The following is an 18,003-nucleotide window of genomic DNA, read 5'->3' on the forward strand; positions in this document are numbered from 1 at the left end:
AAGTTTATTTAACAACAGCAAAGAAGTTTATTTGCTCTGACAAGCGATTTATTTAATTTTTAGAAAATTATTTCCGTAGATAACTATTCCAACGGTTTATATTATAAACCATGAACTTTTATCTTAATTATTTAAAGCCTTCCTTTAAAAAAAACAAAAAAAAACAGCGTGTTTCTTTTTTTTTTTTTAAAAAAAAGCGTAGGGGAGAGTGTGTATGAAAGAGCCAGATTTTGAAGGAGCCAATACCATTGTTTCTAACTTACTGGCATCCGATCCTTATTGTATTTAACTCATTGTGTGACAACACTGGATACCTGTAACCCACAAAAAATGTAGAATTCTACTAAAATAAATAGCGTCGTAAGGGAGCACTAAAGATTTTGAAAATGAAAGTAATTTTTTGGTGGTTTACTTATTTATTTTTAAGATTAAATGTAATGTTTTATTTGATAAAAGAATCATGCTGCATTCTTATATATATATTTGCCCTTCATTTACACAAAAAATATTAGATTAAAGCTTTTGTCAAAATTGTTTAATTTAAGGTTATGTATTTAACCAAACAATTTTTTGAAAGAGCCGACTGTTTATGCTATGAATAAGCCGACTTTTTATTTACCTTTTTTTATACTAAATAATCGTTTTGCGCTTTAACAACTTCATATATTTTTCGTAATGCTTCACTGAGCTTATTCTATCAAAATTAGTTGTTTTAATGACATTTCCTGAAGTTGTAAAACATAGCTCCGTTTGAATTTAAAATAATATATGGGTAATTCCGCATCAAATCAAACAAAATTTAGAAAATTTTGAACCATGGGTCTTCAAATTTTTTAAAAACCTCTTTGGCTGTTGCATCTTAAAAAGAAAAGTTTACATATAAAATTTTAGCTAAAAATGTTGAGAGGTTGACAAGATACTGCAATTTTCCCAGACGGCACATCTGGTTTTAATCTCGGATTTAAAACCCATATAAACACGTGTTTGTTACGATCCAGGCGTAAACCAAAAACACGTGGATTTCACGGGAAGTTTAACTGGAGTTTTACACGTGTTTTCTAACGTTTCAAACACGAGTATTTTTATGTTTTAAATACGTGTTTTTGAGGTTTTAAACTCGTGTTTTATGAGGTTTTAAATTCGTGTTTTCTATAGTTTAAAACGGACTTATGGCATTTAATAAAGTTTCCAAACGGAAATTTTATTTAATGTCATAAGTTAGTTCAGGCATAAGTTTTCCAAATTTATGCCTGAACTAACAGCTGTTCAGCACGGTTTAATGATAAACCAAAAATACGTAGGTTTTGTTAGACACGTATAGCTTTAAACCGTTTAAACCTTTTTTTATATATACTACATTATATTTACGACAATTTTGTTGTTTTATTTTTGTTTTTTAAGGTAAATTATTTTACAATAATACTACAAAGAAAAAATAAACAAAGAAATAAAAAACCAAATCATTAATAATAAGCTAATAAAAGACGTTTGGCACATGGTTACCATACATATTTAATTTTGATTGATCGCCTCTTCCGTCATTATAAAATCTAAAATCGTATAACAATACGCTTTCGCATTTTTACAAACAATTCCAGTAGCATCAAATGTTCTTTTTAATTTTTCTTAAAAGTCGGGTCTCAAACTTTACTAATTCTTCAATTGAGGTAACCTGTTCAAATTTAATTTCATTCAAATCTTTATCTAAAAACTATTGCAGTAGCCCAAATTTCTTTTTATGTAATGGTGTGACAATCATTTTACGCTAAAACATGGCATCATCCATGGGAGAAGTTTCGTTTGTCTGATTTTTTGGTCGATCTGTATTGGTAATGGTTTTTGATGATTCGCCTTAATCTATTTTAAAAAAAAAACAAGTTTTATAATAAATAACAAAATAAATGATTATCTTAGTCTATTGTTTTGTATTTTACCTAAATAAATGCACTATAAAAAATACTGTTTGAAAAAACCAGAGTAATGATTCGATGGAAGAGTAAAATTGATTTTTTCCTTATTAATCACGCTTGTTTGTGTCTGTACATTTAAATGGCATCGACCCTTCATTCTTCTTTTTAAATTGTTTTTTAGAGCCACCAACTTCAACCTAAATAAGAGACGCCCTTTAAGAATTTATGAAACCCATTAAGAAACATAAATCATCAAATATACTATTGTACTTTTTAAATATTATAAACTTTTAAATTAAATGCAAATAAGTTATTACTTTGGAAAGACCCAGAAGCCCGAGTATTCACAAGTATTTTCATTAGCATTTGTACCAGGATGTAAATCCTCTCTTAATTGATTTTTGCTTATAAATATAGAAATCTTTAAAGGTTGATTCGAAACCATCTCATTTAGGTTTTGTTGCTTGTTAAAGTGCAAATATCCTGTTTTAAGATAAATTAGACTAATATACACTCAAATATAGGTAATAAATATAAATATAAGTTATACATAATATTTAAAAAAACCAAATGCACACATGCCCCCTGTTCATTAATAGTCACCTACCTTAATCAACATTAATATTATTATCTTCATTAAGTTTCTGAAGTCTTCTTTAAATATATTGTCTTCATCTAGATTATGTGATAACGGTAAAACTCCTAAAAGATAAAGTTTGCAAAAACAAAATTTACCAGAAATATTAGTGTCATTTTAAATTTTTTGAAGTTAAAGATAAATAACTAGAGTTTTAATACAAGTATTTTCATTAACAGTTGTACCACCATTAATATTTTTTCTCATTATCTTTTTCGTTGAACATGTGAAAAACTTAGTAGTTGACTTTTAGTAGAATTAGTAAGATTATTTTAGTAGATTATAAGTAAGTAGAAGACTTATAGTAGAATCTTTTCAATTTATGTTTTGTTGCTTATTAAAACCCACATATTCTGGTTTAAAAATGTTATATATATATATATATATATATATATATATATATATATATATATATATATATATATATATATATATATATATACACACAAACAAAACAAAAAAAGTTCAATATGTGCTAATGCATATCACTAGCCATAGTCTGCTTGATAATAGACCCTTACCTTTTTCAGCAAAAAAAATATTATTTCTGCAATCAGATAGACTATGCAAGAAATTTTCTTGCTGGCTTCGGCTCATGCCATATTTTTTATACTGCTGACTCTTTTTTGTATCTTCTCAAACAATTAAAAATTAATTTAACATTTACATAATAATTTTCAAATATAAACAATTGATTTACAGATAAGTAAAGTTACTTACGGACAGTATTTTGCAACAAAGTATTACTAGATTTTGCTATCAATATTGGTAGAAAGTTTATTTGATGAAGCATAGGTAGTATTTTGGTGCAGCCTCGCAGCTCGAAGACAAATTTAAACATTCAGGAAATAAATTTCCAGCTAAAACTGATGGATATTTTTTCATATATTCTTTCTACTATGCTGAACTTGTTCTTTTCATTTTTGTTAAATAATTATCATTAATAGGATATCCTATAGCATTTAGTACACACACATTTATATAGGAACAACACTAGTATTTTTCAAATATATATAAATAATAACAATACTAATAGTAATAACAATAATACTATTAACACAAAAAATGTATTTTATATATATATATATATATATATTTATATATATATATATATATATATATATATATATATATATATATATATATATATATATATATATATTTTTATCGCAGAAATACACACACATACAGATACAAATACACACAAATATACATACGCCGAAATACACACACATATGTGTGTATATGAGTACATATTACGTATACATAACATATACATTTATTTATAAGTGTATGTATGTATGTATGTATATATGTATATATATATATATATATATATATATATATATATATATATATATATATATATATTTATACATACATACATAATATATAGACTTATACATACACACATATATACATATGAATACATAAATAAACACATACATATTTTATATATGTATTATACATACATATATAAAATATACATTGTATAAATTATATAGATACACAAGTGTGTATGTATATAGATACACGTGTGTATATATATGTGTATATATATATATACACATATATATACACACGTGTATATTTATATATGTGTGTGTGTTTGTGTGTGTATATATATATATATATATATATATATATATATATATATATATATATATATATATATATATATATATATATATGTGTGTGTGTGTGTGTGTGTGTGTGTGTGTATATACATGCTAATACTTAACAAAAACTGAATTTATTTAACATATAAATATTCTCGACAAATGTCTTCCTGAAAGTTCTTGTTACACACTCTAAAACCTTCAGAATAATAAAAATGCAATAAATTTGAAAAATCGCGTGCTTTTAGTAATGGTTTTACATTCGTTGCGAAAACTTTAGATAATTTAATACTCCATTTTTGTAACTGAAAAACCATCACTAAAAACTTAATATCCAAACTGGTTTTTTGGTAAAATATAGTAGTTAATTTCACGGAATCAAAACCCTATTCTTGACACGTGTTATTCTTAGTGTTTTCGGGAGTTTTAAACACGCAACAGAAACCACGCGTAACTTTTAAACGAGTTGTGCCGTCTGGGTTAATACTGACCTGGTTTCCCAAAATGACCCGGTTTTCATAATACTCTGAAAAAACATTTTTCTTAAAATAATAAGAAATAAAAATAGCAAAAACATGAAAATAAACATATATAATGTTTTTTTGATGCTGAATTCAATAAATGTACTTAAAATGCTAAAATATAAAAGGAAAATGCTTAAAAATTAATAAAACAACTAGTTTCTATAAAACAACTTTAAGGCCCAATATCTCAAAACACCCCCATCAAAAAAAATTTTTTTTGCTGTTAATATTTTCAGCTGTTTATAATCTTACTAGGCACAAAAAATCTAACTGGAAAAACGACTGAAACATACGGAACTTTAATTTCAAAGATGTATCAAATTTTCAATAAGCTATTTTAAAAAACTTTCAAATAGAATTCTGTAAAATATTATATTTAGTTAAAAGACTCCTTAAAAAAACAAAACAATTTTGTTATATTTAAGGAAGTCTTAATTATATGATAACTTAGTTATTTTAACTTAACAACTGAAAAAAACACCTGTTTTGTTTTATATAAAAACTGAATTAGTGTGATATGGATGTGCATTTGTTTTTAAAATTTTGACAACTTTTGTAAAAGTTTATAATAACTAGTTTATAAAAAGTTCAGTTAAAAAACAGCATTCGTAAATTTTATTTAAATTTTAACAAATTAACAATTTGATATATATATAAATTGTATATATATATATAAATATATCTATAAAGAAAATTAACAATATCTATCAGTGTAAAAAATTATACAAAAGTGGGATTCTGAAAAGGTTTGAATTATTTCTATATTAAATTTTTTTTTTACTAAAAATTAAGTAGGAAAATTCTTTTATTTAAGTAGGAGAATTCTTTTAATTAAGTAGGAGAATTCTCTTTTTTTTAGGAAATACATTTATACAAAGTAGTTTATTATAAGATGTATTCTATAGGGTTATTGACACCAGATGCATGCAAAGGCCAACAAGATGTTATTGGAACTTTAAGCAACGAAGAAAAACTAGCTATATCATTACGCTGTAACATTGAACTATCAAACTTAACAACATTATGTGAAAAACATGCTACAAATTATTTAAAAATGTATCCTAAATGGCAGAAAGCATGCTGTGATCCATTCAAAAAACATACAAAGAAAATTACAAGTAAGTAAAAGTGGATTTAAGTGTTTTAATATATATTTTTTTAATTTGTGTTTTCCAAAACATAAACAATGTTTTAAACAATTGTGCAGATAAGCTATATACATTTATACATACAATTATACTACAGTCGTCCCCCGGTTAACGAACTTAATTCGGAGTACGAACTAGTTCGTTATCCGAAAAGTTCGTTAACCGAAACGCGTTTTCCCATAGGCCGCCATTAAAAAATTTTTAATTGGTGGATTTTGCCGAAATAATGGGGGAAAAAATTCAAAAAATTGTCCAACTTGATAAATAAAAAAATTGAAACAAATTGAAATTGTGCATGAAAATTGCTTGTCAAAGTTTTAGAAAAAACTAAAAATTGAACATGAACATTGCTTATCAAAAAATGGTTGATTTATTCACACCAAACTCCTTAGCCAGGTCACTTTGCTTTTCACCTTTTTGCACTCTTTGAATGATTGTCTTTTTCTCTTCAAAAGTGAAAACTTTTCTGCTTTTTTTCGCAGGGTTCGACACTTTGAAAAATCGCAAAATCGAAAAAATCGCAAGTGGGAAAAAAACCTAGAAAAAAGCACAAAAATGCATGAAAAATATTAGTGAAACAAGAAAAGAAAAAAATGAAACAACAAAAGCACACCCAGCACAACCATTCACCTCCCAGGCTTCCATGACACTCACAAAACTGAGGGGGAAATGCTGGACGGCGCGCCAGACCTTCACGCGCGTGTGCACGCCATTTGGCGGTCCCAGTTCGTTAACCGAGTTCCGGTTCGTTAACCGGGGGAGGATTTTGGGCAAACTTTCGGTTCGTTAACCGAAAGTTCGCTAACAGGGGGGTTCGTTAACCGGGGAACGACTGTATATACCTAATACATAAAGCTACATGGAATTATATATACAATTCAATTACTTTTAGAAAATCTTAGAGTAGTTACGATAAATGAGTCACAAGACATGATGAGAAGTAGCTTAAATATTGCTCCTGGGAAGAAACTTTGCAAACCCTGTAAGCAAAAGATTGCCAAAAAAGCAGATCTTAAAGAAGAGAAGCAAAGTCATGGTGAACAAGATGAAGATTTTCTAATATCATCATTCAAATCAAAAGACAGGAGATCAATGCAGAACTTGAAAATTTTAATATATCTCCTCTAAAATCTCATTCAAAGTCATCAAAACATATACTCTCAGAAGAAAAGCAAAAAGTTGCGCGCATCAACGAAATGGTAAGTAACCTTACTAGAAAAACTGAAAGTCAATTCAATGTTCCCTCAAAACTATGTTATGAACCAAATGACATTAAAAAGAAGGCTGAAAACTTTGATGAAATTATGAGCTTGGTAAAAGAAAAAATTCTATGTTCTGACAAAAGAACTATTGTTCAACTTCTAACACTGGCACCCCCAAGTTGGTCAATATTAGAAGTACAAAATAACTTTGCAGTTACAGAATACCAAGCAAAAAAGGCTAGACAACTTTTTAATAAAAAAGTATTGTTGGCTATCTCACCTTTGTATAAAGGGAAAGTCTTACAAAAAGAAATAGAAACTTTTTTATGATTCAAGGGATTTATGTAGAACTATGCCTGGAAAAAAAGATTATGTTAGCATTCAAAAGAACATCCATAAACAAAAAAAAACTGCTTTTGTGTAATTTAAAGGAACTATATTTATTATACAAAGAAAACAATCCAGAAATACAAATAAGTTACTCAAAATTTGCTTCACTTAGACCAAAGTGGTGCATTTTGCCAGGTCCAAGTGGTACACATTCTGTTTGTGTTTGTTCTTATCACCAAAATGCCATATTGCTAGTAGATGCTTTAAATATTGGACTAAAGTATAAGGACTTACTTTCAAAAACCGTTTGCTCAGTAGAAAACAAAGAATGCATGCTTGCACAGTGTGATGATTGTCCTGGTAAAGAACCCCTCACCAAATATTTGTATGCGATTTTTGGAGAATACAAAGATGATTTTGAGATACACTACAAGCAATGGCAAACTACTGACCGTGCAACACTATTAAGTTTAACAGCTGATGTTCCAACGTTTGTTGAACTATTAGCATCTTGTTTTGAAAAGCTACAAGCTCATTCTTTTATTGCTCACTCTCAATCACAGTACCTTAACCAACTGAAACAATATATGGATCAATCAAACATTATCATTATTGGCGACTTTGCTGAAAATTATGCTTTTGTTGTCCAAGATGAAATACAGAGCTATCATTGGAACACCCAACAATATTCTTTACATCCATTAGTCATATACTATAAAGATGATAAAGGTGAACTGAAACATATTTCTTACTGTTTTATATCAGATGACATTATACATGATGTAACTCATGTGTACAAAATATTCCAACTAATCATACCAATATTAAAAATAAAATTTTCCAATCAGCCCAAATTACATTTATTCACTGATGGTTGCGCAGAACAGTACAAAAATTGTAAAAGCTTTTACAATCTATGTCAACTAGAGAGCGAATTTTGCCTTAAAATTGAATGGAACTTTTTTGCCACGTCCCACGGAAAGTCACCATGTGATGGGATTGGTGGTACTGTAAAAATATTAACAGCACAAGAAAGTTTAAAACGACCGTACAGAAACCAAATTCTCCCATCAGAAGCTATGTATGAATTTTGTATTGATAAAATCAAAGTTGTTAATTTCATTTACATAAAGGGATTGGACTTACAATTGCAACGTGAAGAGCAAAAAGAAAGGTACACTGGTGTAACAACTCTACCTGGTGCTCGTAGCTTTCATCAATTTATACATCTTGGAGATAACAAGGTTGGGGCAAAGAGGTGTAGTACAGACACTAGTTATACAATAATCCACAATCTTAAAAAGAAACAAGACATATCTCAACTTGATACTGTCACTTTAGGTTGTTATGTCGCTGTAGTCTGTGATGATAAGTGGTGGATCGGCATTGTAACTAAAACCAACTTAGAAGAAGTTGCTGCTAAAGTTAAGTTTCTTCATCCAAATGGTCCATCAATCTGTTTTAACTGGCCTGAAAGAGTCAACTACTGTTTTATTCCAAACACCAACATATTGAAAAAACTATCTGTTCCACAAGCTTGCTCTAGTTCTGGTAGAAACTATGTGTTTGAAAATGCTGAAATAGAGGAAGTACAAGTAAAATGGGAGCAATATTGTAAACTGTTACAAACATAGTCAAAATAACTTTCATCTTTGATACCTTTACAAATCTTGTATATTTAAGTAACTTTTTAAATTACGATTAACTTTATTTTATTTACAAATATTTTTTGGGAATTTCTTGAAAAAGTAATACATCTTTGAAATTAAAGTTCCGTATGTTTTAGTTGTTTTTCCAGTTAGATTTTTTGTGTCTAGTAAGATTATAAACAGCTGAAAATTTTAACAGCAAAATAAAATTTTTTTTGATGGGGGGTGTTTTGAGATATTGGGCCCCAAAGCTGGTTTATAGAAACTAGTTGTTTTATTAATTTTTATGCATGTTCTTTTTATATTTGAGCATTTTAAGTACATTTATTGAATTCAGCATCAAAAAAACATTATATATGTTCATTTTCATGTTTTTGCCATTTTTATTTCTTATTATTTTAAGGAAAATATTTTTTCAGAGTGTTATGAAAACCGGGTCATTTTGGGAAACCAGGTCAGTATAAAAATTGCAATATCTTGTCAACCGCTAAATTTTTTTAGCTGAAATTTTGCATGCAATATTTTTTTATAATTAGGAATAATGTGTCAAAATATAACACAAAAGGAAAACACATGGTTCAATGGACTGGGTGATTTGATGTGGAATTGCCCATTTAATAAAATTTTTAAAAGTCAAAGATCTGAAAAAGTCTTCTTTTTTTTTTAAAGTTTAAAAAAAATTTTAAAACTTTTTTCGTATTGTTGCATTCATTTTATTATATTCTATTATATATTTATTATATTATTATGTATTTTTATTATTATGTTATTTCATTATTCTCATTTCATTTAATTTTTTGATTTTGAATAATTTGTAAAACTATTATTAAAGCTGTTTTATCATTTGTTTTATCATTGATTATCATAGAGTTATAAAACTTTAAGTACAATCTGATTTTTAGAAGTCTATTTAACAGTTTAATATTTTTAAAAGACTTACTAGTGTTCAAAAAAAAGTTACGGCTTATTCATCGCACAGAGGTAACTTTCATTGACAAAATGTTATGAAAGAGCTGTTTTCTTTCTTTTTTTAAAACAGGTGTATGATAGATTATTAGCATTGTTATCCGATTTATTTTAGTTTTAAAATATTACCCAATAATGTAATTATTGAATTTAAAAAAAAAAAAAAAAGTTATTACAATTGAGTTTTTTTTACGCCATTTTAAAACTGGCTCTTTCATACACACTTTCCCCTATATAAGATGTAAAATTAAAAAAACAATTTCTCGTTTATCTTTTATTTTTATATCAAGTAATAATTTTTATTAAGCTCACAACCATCCTAAAACAGATTTTAGTTTGATAAAATAACATAAGGTTGTGCCATACCTTTTTAGAATTGTTGGAACCATACCATTCAGGATAAGTTAGCGTGAAAAAGCATAATACTGCATAAAATCTGATACTGAATAAAAATCATAATTAAATTTAGATTTATACATTCAAAATAGGTTCCGAAATCTGGCGCCCTACTCGAAACAAGTTATAGTACTTCACCCAATTTTTAAATATTTTTCGGAAATTATATGACCCATTTCTTATTAATTTTGAAAATACTTTTTTATATTAATTTTAGATCAACTATTTTGTTTACTCTTTTAAAAAAATCGTTTGTTTGCCCTTTAATCAAATGAAGTTTTGGAGGAGAAAGATGGTTAGCAACAAGTTCAATATTACTTCTATTTAAAAGAACTTCATCAATACAGTTAAAATGATACATTGCTTTAATTTTCTTTTGATCCAACTGAATTATACATTTTATTGCTTAATCTTAGTGACCCAACTTTTCGTAGTTCAGTGTAATCATTTTTAAAACCCTTTTTTTTATCCCATGTACAAATATAACAAGGATTAGTTGCCATGGAGATACACCACAAATGAGATTAGGAGATACACCACACATGACTCGACAGAGTTTAACATCTGCCACACTTGTGAAACTTATTGATTCCAAACGGAGCTTGTTAAGCAGCATTTTAACATTATGGCTAGTGTCTGGTACATCTGGTACCCAGTGCTATAATAAATAATGCTTTCACAGGGCCTTTCTTGAAATTTAATGACTTAATATATCCATATTTTCTCCTTTTGTTTTTAATTTTTTCACCAGGATTTGAAACATTTAAACAAACCTAAGCAATTTATAAAAATTTCTATTTTGTTTTTTAAATCTTAATTCTTTTGCTAGCTTTAGCATGTTTTGTTATTTGAGATAACATAAAAATATGCAAACTTCCAGAAACGGAGCAAACTCCAAACATTTAAATGTTTATACTTATTTCAAATAAAGATGCTTTGCGAAAAATTGTGATGATTAGAGCCTGGGAACAAAAAGGTCCCTAAATTACCCCCCCCCCTCACCCAAATGTGAGTGCAACAAGCAGATGAAACATATTTTTTCTATTTTCAACTAAACTAATATTCACCGATAAATTTTAAATTTCAAAGAATAATATTTAAGGTAGGTTTTCCAACATTTTGTATTTACCAATGTGCTACCTTTATCAGTCCAAAACATTTTTTTTCCTAAATTGGTAAAAACTGATAAGCAAATAATAGAGTTAAAACTAAATGCTTAAATAATATAAGTATGAATGTCTCATACTTAATGGCCGATTTTTGGTAGTAGCAGATTTAAAAGCATCTAACTTTATCATTTTTACCAGTTTATTTTCTTATCATAAAAAATTGCTAAAAAAGTTAAATTTAAAAAGAAACATAAAATTTTTTGAAATATGAAAGTATAAAAAGTTAAAAATCATTTTACATTACATTAGAAAAAAACAATATAAATCTGCATGTAATACTTTATAAAGATGGGAAACTATAATGTGAAACATAGAACACAATTAAAAAACCCTTTATTGACCAGTTGTTAATTTGAGGACTCATCACCTTTTAATTTCATTTTTTTTAACTGTTAAAATGGTGTAAACATAATTAAGTATCTAACATAGAAAATCAAAAACCAAATCAAAATTTATTCTACAATCAAAATTTACTTTATTTGAAAAAATGTATATGATTTTTTCATTCAAGTTAATTTTTACCATTTCAGCAGTCTTTTTAAAATTATTATGCTGTCCCATTTTTTTTAAACTAGTGACTCGTAAATAGTACTTTTCTCATAACAAGATTGTAGATTTAAGGTGGTCCTATATTAAAAAAAATCCAAAAAATCGATTTTTCAAAAATTGCATATTCTTGAAGCCCAAACATTCTACATTCCAAACATATAAAGATCATTATAGGGAGTAAATTTAAAATGCTCAAAAATAGCAAGTTTCACAGTGAAGTTAAATAATTTTCTTAGCAACGGCCTTAGCAACTGGTTGTTTATATTAGAAAATAGGTGTTTTAGAGTGTTGCGCCATTTACTTTTAATTTTTGACACTGGTGCCAGTAACTGTTTCATGTTTATTTTCCTAAACAAGCCATGATTTTTAAGTACAATCACTATGTTTACATAGGGTTAATACGCCAATTAACGGTCATTAACCATTTACTGGCCACTTTTAAAAGCTTTTCTCATAAAAATCTATAGCACAAGTTGTCCTATATTATTATTCAAACTCAATGACTTCATTAAAATTTTGTAAATATCGCAATTTCAGGAAAGTTCTAGAAGGTTTTAGTCGCTAAAAACAAATGTCAAAAACATTATGAAAAATGTAACAATTTTACGCTTTGTTTTCTTAAATTCATACTTTATAGTCTTTTTTTTGTGCGTTGCAAGTATTTGTGCCAGTCCATTCAGGAAGGAAAAAAAAGATAAATATCTTATGTACACTTTGAAACAAAAGTATTTAGTTGATGTTTCATATATAATGTTTTAACTGAATTAGATTAATCCTTTTCTAATAAACCATTTACTGGCCGGTTAATTAATCCATTTACTGGCCATGGCCAATAAATGGTATCAGGTATAAAATTTAGTTTCACATTTTTATATAGGATTTCCTCACACGTAGTTATTATTCATGTGTGAGAAAAGTTAAGTTAAGATATTAACAACATCCGCATTTTAAAATAAATTCTGATTTTCTGAGTTCATTCTACTTTTAAAGTTACTTTCTAAGTCAATTCTACTTTTAAAATTACTTTAAAAGTAGAATGCTCAATCATTTTAAAGTTTCTTTTAAAATCATTTTAAAGTTACTAATTTTAAAGTTACTTTAAAAGTAGAATGAACTCAGAAAATTTTAGTTAATTATAGCTATAGTTAATTATGTTCTGATAACGTTGATTTAATAAAAATACACTATTAAAGTAAATATATGATTTTCCTAAAAGTATTTTATGAATGTATGTTTTTATTTTTTTATTTTAAATAGATAATAATATTATATGAAACCATGAAACCAGTTATTTCAACAAGGATATTAAAAAAACGCATGCTGTGGACTGAATAATATGAAACTAGCAGTACATGCAGTTGCATCAGGTATGTCTCAACGGAAAGCAAGTGTATCATATCAAGTCCTGCGATCGACTCTGCAAACCATAATCTCTGGAAAGTCCAAAATAGGAGCGAAACCAGGGGAAAAGCCAATGCTAGGTGACCTTGAAGAAAAACTAATTGATTATGCTGGCAATCGTGCCCAAATGGGAATCGGTTTTGGAAAAAAAACATTTATCATTTATGCTGCTAAGCTTGCTAAAAAACATAACATAAGTTTTAAAAATGGTCGACCTAGTGAAAAGTGGTGGCAACTACTTAAAAAGAGACACGGTTGTGTTAGTCTTCGCTACTAGTCGAAGCTACAGTTTCTATACGACACATGTGTATGGATAGGATAAAGGTTTCCAAATATTTTACTTCTTTAGAAGTTCTGATACAAAGTAAAAATTTACAGGACAAACCAGAATGTATGTGGAACATGGATGAAACAGGGATGCAACTAGAGCATAAACCTAGACATGTTGTTGCCAGGAAAGGCTCAAAATATATTCAGAGTCGAACAAGTGGCAACAAGGAAACAACTACTGTTATATGTTGCATAAATGCAGCTGGTCAAGTTATACCACCTCATATAATAGGGAAAGGAAAAACTGTACGAACTCTTTATGGTTTTGATACCGAAAATGCTCCAAGAGGAGCAGCATGGAGTGTGTCTGAAAAGAGCTGGACAAAATGAGGTATTGCGGAGTTATGGTTTGAGAAAACATTCCTTCCAAATATTGGCTCAGCAAGACCACAGATTTTAATCCTAGATGGACATGACTCACACAATTTTGTTGAAATGATTGAGCTTGCTATCGTAAACCAAATTGAAATTGTTGAGCTTCCAGCTCACACCAGCAACTGGTTGCAGCCTTGTGACAGAACAGTTTTTAAGTCACTGAAAACTGCCTATTCTGAGGAATGCCAAACAATGATGAATGACTATCCAGGTGTAGTAGCTTCGCATTCTAACTTTTGCGGTTTATTTTCAGAAGCGTGGAAATATGCTATGACTGACACAAATATACGCTCAGGATTTAGAGCTTGTGGAATTTATCCCTTTAATCCAGATGCTATTCCTAAAGAGGCATACATCCCAAACATTTTATATAGTAAAATTTCAGATGCTGTCCCAGGTCCAAATGTATGCAACATTTCAAAAATAAACAACCTTCCATTATTGTCTGATCTATCAGAAAACAGCTTTGCTGTCTTCTACCAAATCAGAAGAAGAAAATTAGTTTTTAATTCAAGACAATGTGCAATATTCAAATATTGTTACAGAACACAGCTATGCAAGAATCAAACCGGTACAAGACAATGAGTTTATTGATTTTTCTGTTCAAGACGATACTCTGGGTTTGAATATTGATACTGATATACGTCTTGAAGAAGTAGAAGTAATTTAATCAACATTAGATTCAAATGATAAAAAAAAGTTTTTTGCAAAACATTAACAGGTCTTCCATTTCCATTTGCTAATTCATCTTGTCTCTCAGACAAAGATTCAGATGTTCTCACATATCCTTCTCCACAAATTAAACAAACAAACACTCAAAAAACTCTAATTTAAAGTTTTTTGTTCTGACCTCAGAGGAGGCTTATAATGCAAAGCTTGAAGATAGGGCTTCAAAGGTAGCTAGTGAAAATAGAAAAGTTGAAAAACAAAAGATTTTGAAAGAAAAAAAAAGAAAACTCTGCAAAAAAGAAGCTAGATCATATATCAAACTTGAAGAAATTGACTGGTGGTTGAAAAAAAATGATATTTTATAAGAAATATTTTTTTAGGTATTTTTGTTCATGTTAATTCATCTTAATGAGTGTATAAATAATTTAATTGAAGAAGTTACCTTGATTTTATGGTGTGCTTTTTATTTTTATTTTTTTTTAATTTTATGATTATAAATCAATTACAACGCCCTATTCAATCAAATACAGCCAATGGCCAATAAGTGGTTAAAATTGCCAGTATTTGGTAAAATTGTTTACTTTTAATATCTGGGCTATATATAATTTTATGTTACTTATAATCACAATAATTTTTACTTAAAATGTTAGAGCTTTCAATTCTCTAAAATTTATATATGGTATGTAACATATATTTAATTATTTTTCTGTAACGGGTGTTCCTTGTAAAAATGTGGCCAGTAATTGGCGTAAGTACCCTATATTACTTATAGAAAAATCAGCCATGTGTTACTTTATTTGCCTCGCGCTTATTTTTATTATGGGAAAAGATAAATGTGATTTAAATTTAAGAAGGAAAGCAGGTGGCAACAGGATGGCCCTACTGCAGTTTCTCCCCCCCCCCCCTCTTTTTATTTAATTTTATTGCTGATTATGATAGAGAATTTTATGCTGATTAAGAATCGTATAAAAACATAGGTCTGAAAATCAACAAAAAGTGCTCTAATTCGCTGTTGAAGTTTAAAAAATTACACTAAATTAAAAAAAACGCTAATAATCGCCATTTTTTTAACACGTTTAGCATCAAAGTTTACATTTTGAATTCAATCGCTTAGAAAATCATTTTTAATTACGCAACCTGGTTTTTATCGTCATCAAAATTAAATTATATTTAAATTAAATGTTTTTATTAATATATTTTATATATTTTTAATTAATTTTTTAAAAATTAATTTAAGATTTCGCTTTTTAAATGTACATAAATCGACTGACAAATAGGGATTGGCGCAATTAAATGTACATGCATCGATTGAAAATATAGGGATAGGCGCGATTAAAAGTACATGATTTGAGACAGGGTTAGGGTTTGGGCCAGAGATAAATCAGAAAATGATGCGCTCCACATTTTTTAACAGTTTTTCTTTACATTTTTGATAGAAACCAGGCTTTTTTAAATTCATCTTTGAAAAGAATTTTATTTATAACCGAGTGTGAAAAAGTGGCGAGTATTAGTGTTTTTTAGTGTAATTTTTTAAGCTTCAACAGCGATTTAGAGCACTTTTTGTTGGTTTTCAGACCTATCTTTTTATACGATTCTTAATCAGCATAAAATTCTCTATCATATTCAGCAATAAAAAAAGAAGGGGGGGGGGGGAGAAACTGCAGTAGCGCCCATTACTATTATCATAGCAAATTAGTAATGTTTATGACTGTAAGTCATGTTTATGACATGCAAGTCAAGCATGTTATGACTGCAAGTCATAGTAATGTTTATGACTGCAAGTATTTTCCTGATAAATTCTGACTGCAAACTTAAATCATATAGTACAAAATTCAATTTAAATTGTTTTTTTCTGTATAAGAATAATTATTATTTTCTTTTTTTTCTTTTGTGATGTAATAAAATAAAGATAATAATGCCTAAATGTGACAGAAGCCTATACATCAGAGAATTTATGAAAGTAAAACGAGATACTGAAAAAAGAATAAAATATCTTCTCGAAGAGTGCAATATTGTTGGTAGAGGGAATTATGTTCATCTAGATTTAGACATTTAAAAGATTTTTAAAGTTTCTAAAGATGTGCACATCGATATATTGATGTTTTCAATCACTTCGCCTGAAAATAAATTTTGTTTAAGTAAAGTTGAATCTAATTATGGTGATGTTGATGACATTGCTGTTGAAAATAGTTTATAGAGTAGTATTAATACTCTAACTTCAACAAAAGATTTTTTATATGAGTGGTCAGTAAAATACTGTATAAAAGATAATGCTTTAAATGCACTTTTATTTCACTTAAATAAATTTACTCCATCTATACCGAAACGCAGGCAGACATTACAAAAATCTCATCAAAAAGTTAATGTTTATATGTCAGTGCAGGCGATTATATATATCTTAGAGTTGAAAGTGCAATTGATTATCATATATCAACAGTAAATAAGGAAAAGCTTGATCTAATTGTAAGTATTGATGGTGCACCTATGTACAATAGTAAAAAGACTTCCATTTGGCCTATACTAACTACAATTAACAGAAAAGGACCATATGCTGTTGCAATTTGGTATGGTCAGGGAAAACCAAACAATTTGAATGAGTACTTTGAAGATTTTATTCTTGAAATAAAAAAATTGCAAACTAATGGGTATAAACATCTGCAGGTGACTATTAAAGCTTTTGTTTGTGATGCGCCTGCAAGAGCATTTGTTAAATGCATTATAGGGCATAGTGGCTACCATAGCTGTGAAAGATGTATGGCAGTTGGCACACAAAAAGATGGTGTAAGATTATTGGAAACAACTGCTTTACTTCGTACTGACATGGCTTTTAAAAATAATTTGTATAAAGAAGAAGGTCACCAACTTGAAAGTGTTTCTCCGCTTGTTCAGTTAAATTTCCCAATGGTAACTGAATTCCCATTGGACTATATGCACCTTATATGTCTTGGGATAGTTAAAAAACTTCTGATAAACTGGTGTAAAGGTCCCCAATGTATTCGAATAAGACAATCTGTTAAAGACAGTATTTCAAATGAACTCATAACTTTACGAAGTTATACACCATCCAATTTTCAACGTAGATCACACTCTTTAAATGAACTTGAGAAGTGGAAAAACAACAAAGTTTCA

The 18,003-nt window shown here is 28.4% G+C and overlaps 2 protein-coding genes and 1 long non-coding RNA gene across 6 annotated transcripts in view; 1 reads left to right on the forward strand and 2 right to left on the reverse strand.

Moving 5' to 3' along the window:
* LOC136078223 (uncharacterized) overlaps window positions 1–10,859 on the reverse strand; it is a 45,965-nt gene extending 35,106 nt beyond the window's left edge. The window contains exon 1 of the mRNA XM_065793482.1: window positions 10,850–10,859. The gene's annotated coding sequence lies outside the window, so the exon portion shown is untranslated. The remainder of the gene's footprint in view (window positions 1–10,849) is intronic.
* Window positions 1,379–3,557, reverse strand: LOC136078222 (uncharacterized). Of its 4 annotated transcripts, XR_010637617.1 has the most exons (5): window positions 3,268–3,553; window positions 2,518–2,612; window positions 2,228–2,393; window positions 1,935–2,107; window positions 1,379–1,857 (listed from the first exon to the last, which is right to left on the reverse strand). It is a non-coding gene; the product is annotated as an uncharacterized LOC136078222 (long non-coding RNA). The 4 variants fall into 4 exon arrangements; XR_010637615.1 differs by having other exon boundaries at window positions 2,518–3,549; XR_010637616.1 differs by having other exon boundaries at window positions 1,438–1,857; window positions 2,228–2,612; window positions 3,268–3,557.
* On the forward strand, window positions 5,583–6,966 carry LOC136078734 (ARL14 effector protein-like). The gene is made up of 2 exons (XM_065794527.1): window positions 5,583–5,808; window positions 6,731–6,966. The coding sequence occupies exons 1-2, from the start codon at window positions 5,583–5,585 to the stop codon at window positions 6,964–6,966; spliced, it is 462 nt and encodes a 153-aa protein (XP_065650599.1).
* Window positions 10,860–18,003: the final 7,144 nt, after the last annotated feature.

This window comes from Hydra vulgaris, chromosome 03 (genome assembly GCF_038396675.1).
Source record: "Hydra vulgaris chromosome 03, alternate assembly HydraT2T_AEP".
Lineage (NCBI taxonomy): Eukaryota > Metazoa > Cnidaria > Hydrozoa > Anthoathecata > Hydridae > Hydra > Hydra vulgaris.